At 59.5% G+C, this 14947-nt stretch overlaps 2 protein-coding genes across 7 annotated transcripts in view; one reads left to right on the forward strand and one right to left on the reverse strand.

Annotated features, from left to right (window-relative positions):
- Baiap2 (BAR/IMD domain containing adaptor protein 2) overlaps nt 1–4032 on the forward strand; it is a 71069-nt gene extending 67037 nt beyond the window's left edge. For 2 of the 4 annotated variants that reach the window (XM_016006241.3, XM_076543895.1), the window contains exons 14-15: nt 116–163; nt 3591–4032. In XM_016006241.3, coding sequence (XP_015861727.1) covers nt 116–143 — 28 coding nt within the window. In that variant the 3' untranslated portion in view covers nt 144–163; nt 3591–4032. The remainder of the gene's footprint in view (nt 1–115; nt 164–3590) is intronic. The other 2 variants (XM_006987706.4, XM_016006243.3) reach the window with 2 other exon arrangements.
- Nucleotides 4033–4609: 577 nt separating this feature from the next.
- Nucleotides 4610–14947, reverse strand: part of Aatk (apoptosis associated tyrosine kinase) — a 38738-nt gene continuing 28400 nt past the window's right edge. For all 3 annotated transcript variants that reach the window (XM_016006240.3, XM_006987705.4, XM_076543894.1), the window contains 11 exons: nt 13740–13819; nt 13334–13452; nt 13139–13226; nt 12510–12643; nt 10862–10946; nt 10659–10780; nt 10012–10161; nt 7079–9689; nt 6854–7001; nt 6503–6703; nt 4610–5722 (listed from right to left, as the gene is read on the reverse strand). In XM_016006240.3, coding sequence (XP_015861726.1) covers nt 5682–5722; nt 6503–6703; nt 6854–7001; nt 7079–9689; nt 10012–10161; nt 10659–10780; nt 10862–10946; nt 12510–12643; nt 13139–13226; nt 13334–13452; nt 13740–13819 — 3779 coding nt within the window. In that variant the 3' untranslated portion in view covers nt 4610–5681. The remainder of the gene's footprint in view (nt 5723–6502; nt 6704–6853; nt 7002–7078; nt 9690–10011; nt 10162–10658; nt 10781–10861; nt 10947–12509; nt 12644–13138; nt 13227–13333; nt 13453–13739; nt 13820–14947) is intronic.

The following is a 14947-nucleotide window of genomic DNA, read 5'->3' on the forward strand; positions in this document are numbered from 1 at the left end:
GGCAGCCTGCACCTGCTCCACCGGTGTCCGTCCCGTCTGGCCTTCTGCTGCCCAGTGTCCTTAGATGTGCGTCCGCTGCTCTAGTTTTACCAATAAGCCTTGTGTTTCCTTACAGTGCTGATGTCGAAGTGGCCAGATTTTGAGCTGCCCCTGACTAGCGTTAGTAAGTTGCCCTGGTTTTGTGTCCATCTGTGTGCATCTGCAGTGGTTATGGCTGGGTCCTTCGGCCTGAGTCTGCACAGCCTCCACAGGAGGGGTCTGCTGCCTGGCAGGGCCTGGGCTCTGCCAAGTTGCCTTGCTCTGGGCGCTGGACCTTCCTTCCCCTGGTTCCTCCTCGGCTTGTGGTTCTCCTGCCTTCCTTCTGCCTGGAGGCTTGTGGTTCTAACTCTGCCCCTTCACTGCCTTTGCTGCCAGACACGGGGCTGGCCCAGATCTGTTCTCTCCTGCTCTGCTGGGTGCTTCACCACAGTCAAAGGGAGACCCAGGGGAACAGCCGCCCCCCGTCACTCAGCATATACCTGGGTGTCCCCTGGGGTGTCGTGGGTGTTGGTCATGAGCCCAGCTGTTGAGTGCCGCAGCTGAACCAAGCCTGGGCCTAGCGTCAGGTGGACCTCTGTCATCAGATCTTGCCTCTTCTGGTTCCCTCCACTTCCTCACATGGCTACAAGACACTACTAGCCAGGCTGCTTTTTCCCTTGGTGCTGGAGAAGTGGACCAACATGGAGGAGGGCACTCTTCACAGTGCCTGCCATAGTGGAAGGGGCTTTTATTCCCTTCCCACACTACGGAGGGGTGGCATGAGAAGCCAGGACCTGTGTTCCTTAACAGGAGTGGTCATTATCTCCCTGAGAGTCACGGTGATGTATCCTAGCCCATGGGCAGCCAGGCCACTCAGGCAGACCCAGAATACCTTTTCCTGTTGTTACCATCTTCCTGGGGATCTGTGATGTGAATTCTGTAGGAGTTCTGCTGAAGTTTACAGAGAGGGTGAAATGCCCTTGGCTGACTCTGGGCTGGCCACCTTTCTCTGGCCTCCATCTGCACACCCAAGATGTTCTTTGGGTGGGAGGCCTACATTTCCTGCCCAAGCCTGCCAGACCCCACACCTTACTGCCCTCTGGGTCCCACTAAGCCAGTTAGGGGCCATGTCATCCTCACCTGCAGAGGCATGAGAAAAGGCTCGGAAGGCTGGTGCAGCCCTTCCTGGGACCAAGTTGTGCTAGGACCAGGACTTGGGTGTGACAGGCACAGGACAGAATAGGTTTGCAGACCCTGAACGTGTCCCGGCCACAGTCTGCCTTGCCTTGCGGCTCACCTAGCTGAGAGTGAAGGGGGTGTTCCAAAGCACTCACACACAGCTTCACCCTGAATTTAGGACTGCAGGAGGGTTGCTACCACACTTGGCTTGGTTCTGGGGGGTGCCCTAGCCCTGTGTAGGTAGAAGAAATGGAAACCCACAGGTATGCACAGGTCCTCCATGAGGACTTGTCCTCGGTGGTGGCCAGCCTCTCATTGCCTGGCTGTTGAGGAAAATAGTAAAGATGGAGCTGGGAAGGCAGGCTGTGCTGCTGCAGGGGGTTGAGCCTCTCCAGGTTTCTGGTCACAGCGTTGTCCATCGATGGGTGTCTGCAGAGCTGGGGAGAGAGCTGACACTGGCTGTTACCCAGCTGGTGTCCCACCATGCTGCCTCAGCCAACTCCATCCTGCATAAATGCCGTTTGTCATTCCTGGATCCCAGGCCTGGATGCCTGGTCCTCCTTTTCTGTTGGTGCAGGTTCTGTTGTTGAGACCTGCCAATGTTGGTGATAGTTTCTGCTGGGCACAGCATGTGCTGGCCATGTCCCCCGCAGGTTAATTTCACTAGTCTGCTGAGTGTCTTTGAAAGGAAGCATGTCCCTGGATTCTGCTAATGGGAACATGTACAGAGCAAGACTTTGCTGTGGCTTTGGCATCTGTGGATGGTTCTCTGTGCTCCAAATGGCCCCATGGCTTTGGGGGGTGAGAGAAGAAAGAGTTTGAGAACAGAGGGCCTCTTGGGTGGGGCACTCTGGATCTGAATTTCCATTCTAGTACTAGCTGGTGATAGATTCTTTCGGTGAGTTAAGGAGCAAGGCAAATGGACAGGAATAAGGCATGTTCTGCAAATACCTCAGCCATTCTGCTCAGGCCTGGTCCCACGATAACCCTGCCCTGGGACCTGGGGCAACCTGCTCGTTGCTCTGCTCTGTCCCATTCCCTCAACAGAAAGACCTGTCCTCATTCCAAGTGTCCCCAGGGCTGTTGCCTTTGCCGGGCTTGAGAGCCCTTCTGTAGAATCTGGAGTGGGCCAAGGACAGCCTGGCCATGCCGGAGGCTGCAGCTAACACCCTTGCTGTAATGGCAGGGTCTGTATCTCACGCCTCAAACAGCCACAGTGAGGGCTGCAGAGCAGAGGAGCCCAGCAGGGGGCAGAGCTCACGCTGCAGGCAGAGCTGACGGTGGCCCCCAATCTCTGGCTCTCAGCAGAGGTGAGCAGTGACAGACACCAAACCCCACAGCCACCAGGGACCTGTGCCTCGCTGTACTTCATTAAAACTTCACAGTCCGAGTGTTTCAGACTTTTAGAAAATGTAATCTTCAGGAAAATGTAGGGTGAGACTCTACCTATGTAGGTCTTCCTGGGGACCCTGAATGGAGAGCCTGCTCGCCCACCCTGGGCCTACCATCAACCCCCAGGCTTCTGAGAACCCACCAGGCACAGAGGTGACCCATTCCAGGTAATGGCTGTAGAGCCAAGCACGTCTCCCTGGAAGTGCAGTCCTGTGCCTTGCGAGTCCCCGTGTCCACGCGCCATCCATGCTGTCACTGTGGAGCTGCCTGGCCCCCCCACCTACTGCCCTGGGCTGTTCCTACTGGAGTGGATCCTCCCAAGCCTGACAGGGACTGCAGAACAGGCTGCCGGGAGGGCCGGTCTGGTGCAGCCTGTCTGTACTCATCTGTTTCATTTCCACTTCTTGTCTTGAGTCTTGTTGTGTATCAGCTGTGGCCTGAGGGCACTTGGGTGGCTCAGCCACCACTCAGGAAAGTATCTAGTCCCTCAGCAGAGGGAACTGTCATCTGGCCAAGGCAGTGGCCTTGGTGTCCACCCCTAGCCTATGGAGTCAGGGCTCATGCGCCCCATGTCTGTCATGTCCGTGTGTCTACAGTGTGCCTCCTGTGGCACCCTGCATGCTTGGGCTGGTTTGTGTGACCTGTGAGCTGCGTCCTCTGTGTACGGGAGAACCACTCTTTGGGCACCACCTGGGGGCGGGGGCTTACCAGACTCTAGCAGGCCTTCCTTAAGGACGTTGTCAGGCCATTCACCCCAAGTTGGGAAGGGAACAGCCAGTGCTCACCCTCACCATCATGCCCACGCTGCTGTCCAGCGTGGAGCATGTAAGGTGACAGTGGGTAGACATGGGAGGGGCTGACAGGCCTTGGGACAGCACCCAGCTCCAACCCTGGCTCCAAGAATAGGCCACTGGGATCTAGTGCTGGGGTCCCAGGAGTGGCCTGGTAGCACAGCTTAACTGGAACACCTGCCCAAACTAAAACTGCTCTTCTTTCCCCAGGAATCCCTTCGCCAACGTCCATCTGAAGCCAACAGTGACCAATGACAGATCAGCCCCTCTGCTCAGCTGACGGGCTCATCTGCATCCCCGCGCACACAACCGAGGGTAACTGCGGTGTGTCCCTTTCTGGAGAAGACAGCCTTGCCCCACTCCCTAACATGGCCTCGCATCAGCCCAGCCTGGGCTGGATCCCAGGTGTCCTGGGGAGGTGGCTGCCTCAAGAGGTCAATGCCCGCTGGCCATGGGTGTGCCCCAACAGAGGGGCCAGCATCGAGGGGGCAGGCATCTCTGATCCCAACTGTGGAACCTTGAGTCCCTCTGAATACAGAAGAGGACATTCTGTCAGCTTGTAGCTGGAAGGGATCCTGTTCCCATGCTGATTTTTTTTATTTTTAATTTTTTTAGCTCACATGTGTCTGGTCAATAAACATGCCCACCTGTGTGCAGTGTGTGATCTGTCAGCCTGGTGGCCTGACCAGGAACAGGGTGGGGCACACCCGTACCCTTATAAAAGTGATTTCTCATGAGCACAGACGAGAGCCCGGGCCCAGCCCAGCCCCAGCCGATTCCCTGCGTCAGCTACAACGCAGGACCTTGATAAAGCTTCGTCAGACCTTTGAATGCAGCAGTGTGGTGAGCTGAGTTGATGAGAAGTTCTAGGGTGCAGAGAAGACCCAGGCAGAGCTCCTTCATCGGTTACCCCAGGAAGAGCTCTGGGGCCACCTACCCATCAGGCAGGCTCATAGGCTAGCCTCGGACAGGGCAGAGTGGGAGCACAAGAGTGCAGTTACCAGTACCCTGCCTCCCACCCCACCACTGCCAGCTGAGGACGGGCTGTGGGGGGGGGCTGCTCTGGGGGGTCCCCTTGCATCTGACCTGAGAGAGCCTTCTTGAGGGATAGGAGAGGACTGAAGGGGCGAAGGAACAGAGGTGACTGCTAGGTTCCCCATCTGTCATCCCCCCGAGGGTGTTAGCTGCAGACGGGAAAGAAAACACTGAGCACAAAGGCTGTTTTTTCTTAGCTTGGTTTCTCTTAAAAAACAAGGAACAAGAAAATCATTGCACCAGCATCCTAAGCCTCAAACTAAAAACAAAAACAAAACAAAACAAAAAACATTGCCCCCACCCCCAAAGCAACAATATACTTTACATGTCTTTGGCAACAATAACTTAGAATCACCCCATTTCCATTCACTCCAGCAAGTTACAAAAATATTCCCTGTACAGCCCACCCTAGCCCTGTTTTCTCCCAGCCCTGCCTGCAGGCAGGAGCCCCACAGTGGCTGTAGGGTACACCCTATTCTTCTCCGACCAGGGTAGGGGCAGGGCACTTCTCTGTAAGGGAGTGTTTCCCACACTACCCTGTCCGTAGAGGGCATCTCTGGGGGCAGTCCCGCTGCGGCCTGGAAGCCTCTGCTACATGGCAGGACCTAGGCCAGAACAATCCAGACAGACCCTGTGGGGGCTTCTGCAGACGCAGTGAAGGGGAACCGCCACAGACTCTGAGACAAGGGCTTGGAGCCCAGGGGTCCAACCTTGCTCTGAGCAAACCTAGACCCAGGTAAGGGGGGTGGGGACCCAAAAGGGACCTGCAGGCTTAAAGCCATCTTGAAACCTGGCCAAGTGTCCTTTGAACACAAGGCAGGACGTAGCCAACAGGGCATGCAGGCCCTTGGACTGCATGATCCCGGCCTGCAGCCAGTTCACCAACGGCCATCTAGGAAGAGTGGCTTCCGGGTGGGGTGGGGGTCTGTCAGGAGTGAAGAGCCACCTAGGGTTGGGGGGCCCTTCTTGAGTGTGTATGTGTATGCTTACGGACACCCACCGGCCCTCAGGCTACAGGTACATCCCGGGGCTAGCAGCAAACCCCAGTGTCCACTCAGGACACATCCGCCATCAGGCAGCACAGAGGAGGTGCACGCCCCATCACGTCCAGGGCTAGACGCAGGCTCTCATCCCCCTGCTTCTCCAGGATGCTGTGGGCGTGCCGATGGTCCCCATTCATTCCCGGCCACCATCCTCGCTGCTGCCTGGATAGGATGGCAGGGGCTCCAGGGACACCAGCCTCCGAAGGGTGGGACTACCTGGGTCTCAAGCCTCTGTGTATCGGCCCCCAGCACTTGCTGCTGGGCCTGGTAAAGGGGACGCTATGTGAGCACGTGGGGAGGTAACCAGACACAGGTTCTCACGCACCCAAACCCACCCGCCCCAACTGCCTGGCCCACCAACAGGTCTGTTCAGTGTGGTAGACCTGTGGGTGGGTGGGAGATGGGCCCATTTCTCCTCCCACGTCACCCAGCTCCAGGGCCAGCAATGCTTAGCAAATGCCCTCCGTGTCCTTGTACACATGGGAACTGAGGCCCAAAGAGGACATGGCCACGGTCATCTCCTTGTGCCAGAGAGGAGGCTGACAAGTCCCCTCTCAAGGCCACCTACCACAGCCAGGGGAGGGTAAGAAGTAGACAGAAAGGACTTCAAAACTGTGGGTAGGCTACAGGAGGTAGACCTGGCAGAGGAGCCTGCCCTGCTGCGCGTAGTGGAGGGACACTTGACTGGGTGGGCCGTGGTACCACCACTTGGGTAAAGTCCTGACGGGCACCTACCTACCAAGAACCTCAGATCAGAAGTATGCCAGTAGATGGCAGTAGGAGACCTCCGTGCTGGGACTGCTCTAGCGAGCTGGGGGAGGCCAGGGTGGGGCCGGGAAGTGCAGAACAAATGCTCGGTGCCAGCAGTCTGCTGGGGAGGGTAGACTGGGCAGAGGGTGGGCAGGTTCTGGGGCCCAGGAGGCAGGAGGCCAGTGCACCTGGACACAGTGTCTGCCCAGAGGCCAGGGGCCACCAAGCCTCCCCTGCTGACGCCTCTCACAGATGCCCATCCGCAGTGTCCCACCTCAGCCCCACCTCACTCACCTCCCACCGACTGGGCATCCGAGTCAGACACGTGAGTGATGGAGAAGCGGGAGGCAGGTGTGGGAGACACGGTGAACCGGGAGAGGGGTGCGGCTGGCGTGGTAGGCGTGGCCAGGACAGGGTCAGCAGGGTCCAGTGCGGTCACCATAGCAGCCTTGCCCGGCGCCGGCGGGAAATCATCATCCCATTCGAACCTACTACCTGCAAGTCAGGCCACAGAGTCACTTTCCTTATTCCGTCTCCCAGCCCCCACCCCCCTAACCCCCCCACCCCGCTTCAGGTGATATCACGTTCTGAACCCGGCCTCCCATGACGGTGATGTCACGATCTGGCCCCCAACACCTGGCTCACCCTGTTCAGGAGTGGAGCTGTCCGGCAAGTGGTCAGCTCGCCGCGGCAGGCCAGGGGCACTGGGCGAGCCGGGGCTACCCTCCAGGAACGTGGGGAGTGATTCCTTCGTGCTGGGGAATGGCTCCCCAGTCTCTCGGGTGGGGCTCTCCTGGAGGGGCAGAGCAGTGTGTGATTTGGGCTGCCCACCCTCTCCCAGCCCCGTGCATACCCACAGCAACAGCCCACCTGGTCGAAGAGGTAGACCGTGACGTCATCAAAGAAGGACACGGCCTTCTTCTTGCGCTCCAGGTCCTCGCAGAAGGCCTCAGACAGAAGGCTGGGCATCTTCAGCAAGCTCCGCAGATTTCGGGCACTCTGGCTCTCAGCCACTACCACAGGCACCGCTGGCGGCTCCTCCTCACTGTCCTCGCTGGGCTCCTGGATGCTGTAGCATCGAAGCTCCTCATCAGATTCGTCACTGTCTTCACTGTCCTCTTCGTCCTCTGGCCGGCCCTCCAAAGCCCCAGCGTGGCCAGGCAGGGCCAGGCAGAGCGGGGATCTGGGTGTGCTAGGGCTCCCCGTCCGCCCGAGCTGGGCTGGCCCTGACAACTGTCCTGGGGGCCCCTGGGGCGCCATGCCATTGCCTTCTGAGCTCAGGGGGACTGAGGTCAGCAGGAAACATTTGGAATGACTAGGGCTGGGCACAGGCTGCCCCTCAACTGGGGCTTGAGCCCCAAGAGGCTCTGGCCCGCGGCCATCTGGCAAGGGCTCCTCTGGCTGCTGTGCTGGAGGCAGCGTCTCCCCGGGGCTAGTATCTGGGTCCTCCCTGGGCACGTCAGGCCCGGGGAAAGCCTGCACAGACTGGTGCCCTGAGCTAGGTGGGCTCTTCAGGTCTTGCTCCTTTTGGGAGTCCTGGACCCCACTGCACTTCTCAGGGCCAAAGGTGGATTCGGACTCAGCGTCCAGATCCGAGAAATAGGCAGAGTCTCGGTAGGGGTTCTTCTTGCTGAGGCCACCAAGGGAGACAGAGAGCAAAGTCTCCGGCCCTGGGCTCTCACCCTCTGAGGCTAGCTCCCCAAAGGCCTCAGGCTCACTAGACTCATGTGCCTCTTTGAGCACAAACTCTGGAGACTCGTAGTTCTCTGTATCATAACCACTGTCCACGGCACGGGGCTGCCCAGCAGGGGGACCAGCAGCCAACGGGCTCAAGACCTCACAGCCGCCATCGCTGGCTGAGGACGGGATGTCCAGAGAGTCGAGGGAGTCGGGGGTCCCCACCTGCTTCTGCAGACAGCGCAAGGCTGGTGTTATGCCTGGCTTCTCAGGGTGAGGGCCATCACTGGACAGGTCGGTGAAGACTCCTGACGTAGCCTCAGTGGCGTCCTCGTCCTCACTGCTAGGTGCCTCTTGCCCCAGAGAACTGCCGCAGCTGTCCAGGGTGAGGGCCGGCATGGGGACAGTCACCCGGCTGCCAGCAGCGGGCGTGGGAGGGGCAGGCAGGAGGTCGGGAGCGCTTGCCTCCTCCGAGGGAAGTGGGGCTCCTTCGTGGGATGGGGAGGGGACAGAAGGAAGAGATAGCTGGGATTCCGCAGAGCTCTCTGCCTCCTGGGCAAGTTTGGGTTCCACCTGGGGGTTATCGCCCCCACCTGCAGCTGCCTCTGTCCAGGGGCGTGTGGCCAGGCAGGAAGCAGGTGCCAGGCCTTTGGCAGGACACAGAGGGAGCAGGCTGAAGCAGTGGCTTGGCTCCGGACCAGGGGAGGCTGCTGCTAGCCCAGGCAGGAATTCTCTGGGATCCTCCTGGGACAGGGGGTGGCCCAGCTCAGGGGAGGCCCGTGGGGTCTGCTCTAGGCTGGAGAGGTCATCCCTGTAGCTGTCTGTGAAGCTGCTCACATAGCCAGGATCCCAAGATTCTGGGTCTCGGCTGCCACTGTTATTATTGGCTGACACGTTAGAGCTCCAGTGTCCACACTGAGCAGCAGCCTTCCCTGTCTTTTCCCCCTCCAGCTCCTCATCGCTGGGAGATGCCTGGGCCTCAGGACTGCCAGAGGGAGATGCACTCAGCGGGTCATCGAAGAAGGGTGGGCAGAAGGTAGCCACACCCCAGTCTATGTCTTCAGCTGGCAGCATCGGGGTCCCGGGAGAGGGTGAGCGTGAGGGGCAGGGTGGCTCCTGCCTCCTGCACGAGTGGTGGTCACGGGGCCCCCACAGGCCCCCGACGGGGGGTGCATGGCCCAGCAGCGGTTCCATGACGAGGGATGTGGTAGTGCTGTCCTCTGAGTTATTGTCTTGGTCAGTCACAGCTTCGGGGCTGGGAGCGCAGCCGGCACAGTCCGGATCATGGCCAGCGGCAGGCACTGCCCCCTCTAGGCGGATGAAGTACTCGCTGCCCACCGAGGGGCTGTGGGCACTGAGCACCGGCACCACTCCCGGTGGAGAGCTGTCAGGTGCACACAGCTCCTGCAGGCGTGAAGCCGAGCCTGGGCTGGACACACCCCCCGGGGGTGGGAATGCCTCCGCGCCACAGCCAGCCTCCCACTTGTATTCAAAGTTGAGGCCGTGGCTTGTTTCGGTTACTGTCAGCACGTCGTCGCTGTCCACGTGAAAGCCGTCGCCGGTGAACTGCTCCAGCAGTGGGAAAGACGAGGCAGCGGTGAGCTCGGCAGCAGCAACCGCTGGCCCGGTGGAACCTGACCCCAGGCCCGTGCCGCCACCGGGCCGCAGGGAACGCCAGCGCCGCTCAAACTCCTCCTCCAACTCTGTGGTGCCCTTGGCGCACAAGTAGGACAGCAGCAGGTGGACCTCTTCGGCTGTGGGCCTCTGCTCTGGCTGTAGCCAGCAGAATTGCATCACTTCGTACCTGCCGGGAGGCCCTCATGGGTGGCCCTGGCCACATCCAGAGGCACACTGGCCAGGAGTATAACCTACCCTCCAGGGAGAGTCAGTTCCCACATGCTCAGGGCACTTTGGGGACAGTTAAGGCAATCTCCCAAGGCAGACCCAGTAGCCTGGGAAGGGGTCTAGGGTGGGGTATTTCCCTGGGATCCCCCATGCCTGTTCAGGCTGCAGAGACCCAGAAACCATATAGAGTTGGACCAACCGGCCCCAAGCTGTAGAGTTCAGCCACCTGTGCCCCTCTGTCCTGCCTGTCCGGGTGTGGGTGTGGGGGATGGGGTCCTTACCAGCGATCAGACAGAGAGAGCTGCAGCTGGGGCTTGGGCAACTTCAGCTGCTGCTCTCGGACGGCGTAAGCCAGCACCTGCCGGTCCGAGTGCTGGGGATAGGGCTGTGCACCCAACTCAAAGAGCTCCCAGATGGTCACACCCAGGGACCTGCAGGGGCAGCCACAGAACACATGGCTGAGCATGGCTGCACACGACCCCTGAACACTTGCCATCACGCCAGCCAGCCCAGGACTGGAGGTCACTATGCCTATGCCACAGCGGCCCCTCTCTAGGGGCACAGGTGCAAGTTAAGGCCCTGTGTCCCATAAGGACACATGGCCTACAGCAGTAGCTCATGAACAACCTAAATGTGCACTTCAGCCCCAGTATCGGTGAATGTCAGTTGGTCCTGTCCTGAAAGCTCCACACCCTTGACTGTCCAGGAAGTCCCTCTACCAGAGCAGGGACCTCACAAGGCCACATGGTGGCAGGCGTGAGCACACTTTCCCTGGGTGCCAGCCTGCACCCTAGCCAGAGAAGAAAGTGGGAATGTTGGAGTAGGAGGCAGAGCTGAAAGGCAGCATCCCCACCACAGAGCAGCTGGCCCTGCAGCTTCTGGGCAGGCGGCATCCCTAGGCCCGCCCAGCAGCCCGACCTGCACTCACCACACATTGCTGGTCTTGGTCTGATCTACCACCAGTAGGTTGCCATGCACCTCGTCTACCAGCTCTGGCGCAATCCAGCGCAACGGCACCCACAGCTGGTCAGTGGTCACGAGGTAGTCTTCCTGTAGCACACAGGGACAGGATGGGAGTTAACTCCAGTCCGCAGCCACCCCTGCCTACAGGCTCTGCCTGCCCTCACTTACCCTGTATTTGCAATGTGACAGGCCATAGTCACCAACCTTCACCGTCAGGTCAGCCGTTAGCAGGCAGTTCCTCAGGGCCAGGTCACTGCAGGGTGGTAGGCAATGTCAGCAAAGCTTGCCAGCCTGGGGGTGTCCAGTACTGCGGGTCCTTTACCCACAGCACGGTGATTTGGCTCCTGGGCGTAGCCAGGCAGGCAGACAGGAAGGGATGTCTGAGGGCCACCTGCCTGTGTTCCAGCCCTGGCTCCACACCCTGTGCTGGCTATCTCGGAAGACCTGTGTGGATGGCACTTTGAACATGGCAATGCACGTGAAAATAAGGCTGGAAGATGCTCAAGGACTCCCAGCAAGGGCTAGAACTCCAGCCTCTTCCAACCCTTTTCCTGACCTGCCCCACAGGGGCCATACAGCGAGGTCCTGTGTATCTGCAGTGCCCTTCCGGGACCATCACCCTTCCAACCTCACTACACCACACCATCGCCTAAGTCCTCGGGAGGTTAAAATTAATGGGGAAACTGAGGCCAAGAGTGTCGCAGAGGGTCCTGCCAACAGTCATAGCCCATGTTCTAGAGTGTAGGCCTGCCCTGCTACACAGAGCTAGAACTCAAGTCTAGAACGGGCTGGACCACAAAGCACCACCCCGGACCTCCTCCAACTCACTGGCAAGCCTGGGGTGCCAGCTTTCATGCGCTTGCCTGGCTGGAGGCCACACGAGTGTTTGGGCACAGGACCACAGAGTGGTATGGGATGTGCCTGCCTGCATTTGCCATACTGTTGCTATGCAGAGGGTCTCGGGGTGAAGATGGAGCCATCCTGGAGCCTGCCTCTACCCCAGGAGGGCTGTGCCAGGGGACAGCTGCGGGGCGGGGTGGCCTGGGTCCATGCCCATGGCCGGGGCAGCTGGGGCAGCAGGCGGGGCAGCAGGCGGGGCAGGAGGCTGGCAGCTGCCCTCTTCAACAAAATCACTGATGCTGGAGTCGCCTGTGTCATCATCACTCAGCACCAGGATATTGTTGGGGAGGACGGCCTGTGCCGTCACTGTGCCGACGGCCTGTGCCGCGTCGGGGCTGGCAGGGCCGCTCGTCCATCGCCACTTCTTCCAGCACGTGCCCCCGGCTCACGGGACGCTGGGCATCCTGGCCTGTCTCTTGACCACCAGAGGCAGGACAGAGCCGCCCCTTCCGCTGCAGGACCAGCCCAGCCGCCCCCTTTATGGCATGAGGGGAACAGGCTGGGGCCCAAGTGTGGCTGACCGCTATAGTAAACAGTATGGGCTTCTCCGTTTAATTGTCTACAAAGTGAGTTTCAAACTTCAGTCTTTGCAATTTTTATTTATTTATTTAGAGGCAGTCCCGGCTGTTCTGGAACGCACTCTGTAGACCAAGGTGGACTTGAACTCACCGAGATCTGCCTACCTCTGCCTCCGGAGTGCTGGGATTAAAGGTATGAGTCACCATGCCCAGCTAGTCTTCGCAATTTTAAGAACTATAAAATTCCTTGCAGAGTAGCTATTGGATGCTATGTAGATGAACTCAGTTCATGAGGCAAAGTGGGATCTCACCATATGACTTTCTCATACAGAGAGGCATTCTGTCTGAGGATCAAGGCACTGGGGACCAATGGCCTGTGTGGCCTCATTAGCCCTCACCTGTGCACGTAGTTGTGACGATGTAGATGCAAGACCCCACAGGCCACCTCACAGGCCATGCGTTGCAAGGTCAGCGGGTCAGGCGCCATGGACTCTGTCACCCGGCAGCTCCGTAGATAACCTTTGAGGTCCCCCTGCCGAGAGAGCACACAGTGACCTGCTCGCTGTGCAGTCCACATCCAAGAGAACCTGGATCTGGTGGCCTGAGGACCAGCTGGCAGCCCGAGTGGTCTCAACTCTGCCACGGTGGCCTCCATGTAGCAGCCCCAGCTAGCTTCAGAGCAGTGCCTGTAAAGGGGCCCAGGGCCAACGAGAAGACCCAGAACTCAGGCTCTGCCCTGGGAGCTGTGTGAGCCCAGTGGCTGGCCCTCCCGCTGAACTGCCCAGGCACCCCGTGTGGCCCCTGCTGCTGTTGGCTCACCCTTTCTGAGCAGGCCTCCTCTGAGAGCGCAGGGCAGGGACTACCAGGACTCCATTTTAGGGGTGTTAAGGGTCCCAAGAGGCACAGCAGGAGAGGAGCCCCACCCCACCCCTACCCCTGCTCAGAAAGGCCTCCCACTTCCCTTCAGGACAACCGGTCGGAACAGGACCGGGAGAGCCAATGCTGCCTCCCACAGACTGCCACTTACCAGCGGACAGAACTCCATAACCAGCAGGTAGGGGGTCACCTCAGCACACTGGGCCAGGCACTGAAGCAGGTTGCTGTGCTGCAGAGCCCTGGAAGAGCCCCGGGCATCTGAGTTGGAGGGCAGCATGGGGCAGCCAGGCCCCAGCACAGTACCCCCCTCCCCACAGCCGCCCAGTTCTCCCGCCCCCACACCCACCTGTAGGGCTGCGCCTCCTCCAAGAACTGCATCTGCTCCTGCACGCTGGCGCTGGCCTTCAGCTCCTTCACCACCACCTGTGTGCCACTGACGCCCGAGTGTACCTCCCCCAAGAACACCTGCCAGAGGTGACAGGCATCACCGGGGCCCCTTCCGGTCTCCATAGGAAAGGCATTTGGCTCCTGGTGCCTCGGCTTGCCACCAAGACCTCTGGCTGGGACACTCAGCCCGGGTCCACCTCAAGGCTCCCACTTTTCTCACTCTCTGGGGTCCGCGATGAGGAAGGACCACTCGGGTGCACAGTCCAGTCAGGGTGTGTGTGTGTGAGAAAGAGCCCCTCCCCAGGGGACTCCCCGGAGAAGCAAGCACACACCTTGCTATTCCCACCACCCCGAGGTATGCTTACCTTCCCAAACCAGCCGTGGCCAATCTCCTTCAGGTACAGGAGGCTGTGCCGGCCCAGGTCCGTGGACTTGAGAAGTTGCACTATATTAAAACAGGAGACTCAGGGACTTAACCACTGCTACTTATCCATCTTCCTTACCAGGCTCTCCAGAACCCTAAGTCCCCCAGCCAGGGAGGCTCCGCTGAAGTGGAGGCCACATTTGAGGGCTGCCATCAAGGGCCAGTGTCTCTTAGGCTCTGGGGTGACAGCTTAAGCAGAGCCATAGAACTCAATCCACATCCAGGCATATTTCTGACCAAGCCTGGGGAAGTGTACTCGGAGCCACAGGGAGAAGCCAAGCCCAGACAGCAGCGCCTGGAAGGCAGTTTTGGATGAGGCAAGAAGCTGGTGCTGAGGCCTGGGAAGACACCAGAGCGGCCCACCCCCCTACCCCTGCCACAGGCTGGCATTCAAACACCAGTCACACCAAAGGCGCCTTTGTTGGGGGCTGCTTGGCACAGCCCTGTACGGGACACACTGGGCCCATTCTCCCTGTAGGCCAGGCCGGGTGAAGTCAGTGGAGAAGGGTCAGTATGGGCAGAGAGGAAAAGGACTGGGACTCATTGCACCCACTCCTACCCCTCAGATTCCCTGAATTCTGCTCCCACGCTGACAGTCCAGAAGGCCAGAGTCAGGGCTGTTGGGAGGGCCCAGGGAAAGCAGGCAGCCCTCAGGGACTAACAGACTCAGGGAATGTCGGCTTGGTGCCCAGTTCATGGGAGAGTCTCCCTGGGCCTTGTGTCCTAGGACTCATGCTCTGAACCCCAGTCTGTCTGGATGCCTGTCTTCCACCCTGGGGCTCTCTAGGACCTTGGTTATCCCAGAGCAGGTTCAGGGTCCAGACAATGGACACCAGCACAGCAACAGGTTCAGGAGAAGGCTCGCACACTTGGAGCTGGAGACGGGGGTCGGGCTCAGGCGGGGGGACCCATCCTCACTCCAGATTTCTCTAACTTGTGAGAAGCTGCTCCCCCAGAAACAACAGAGCTGAACAGTGGAGAAAGCATGACCTCTGCCCTCGCCTGGATCCCTGTCCACCCTTGTCCTATGTCTCCCAGGAGTGGGGGCCAGCTAGGATGTGTGGGGCCTCAGCTATGCCCTTCTCCCTGGACAGACAGGTCCAGGACCAATCCAGGATGTAAAACTTCCTGTGAGCCCTGGCTCCCCAC

This window comes from Peromyscus maniculatus, chromosome 8 (genome assembly GCF_049852395.1).
Source record: "Peromyscus maniculatus bairdii isolate BWxNUB_F1_BW_parent chromosome 8, HU_Pman_BW_mat_3.1, whole genome shotgun sequence".
Classification (NCBI taxonomy): domain Eukaryota; kingdom Metazoa; phylum Chordata; class Mammalia; order Rodentia; family Cricetidae; genus Peromyscus; species Peromyscus maniculatus.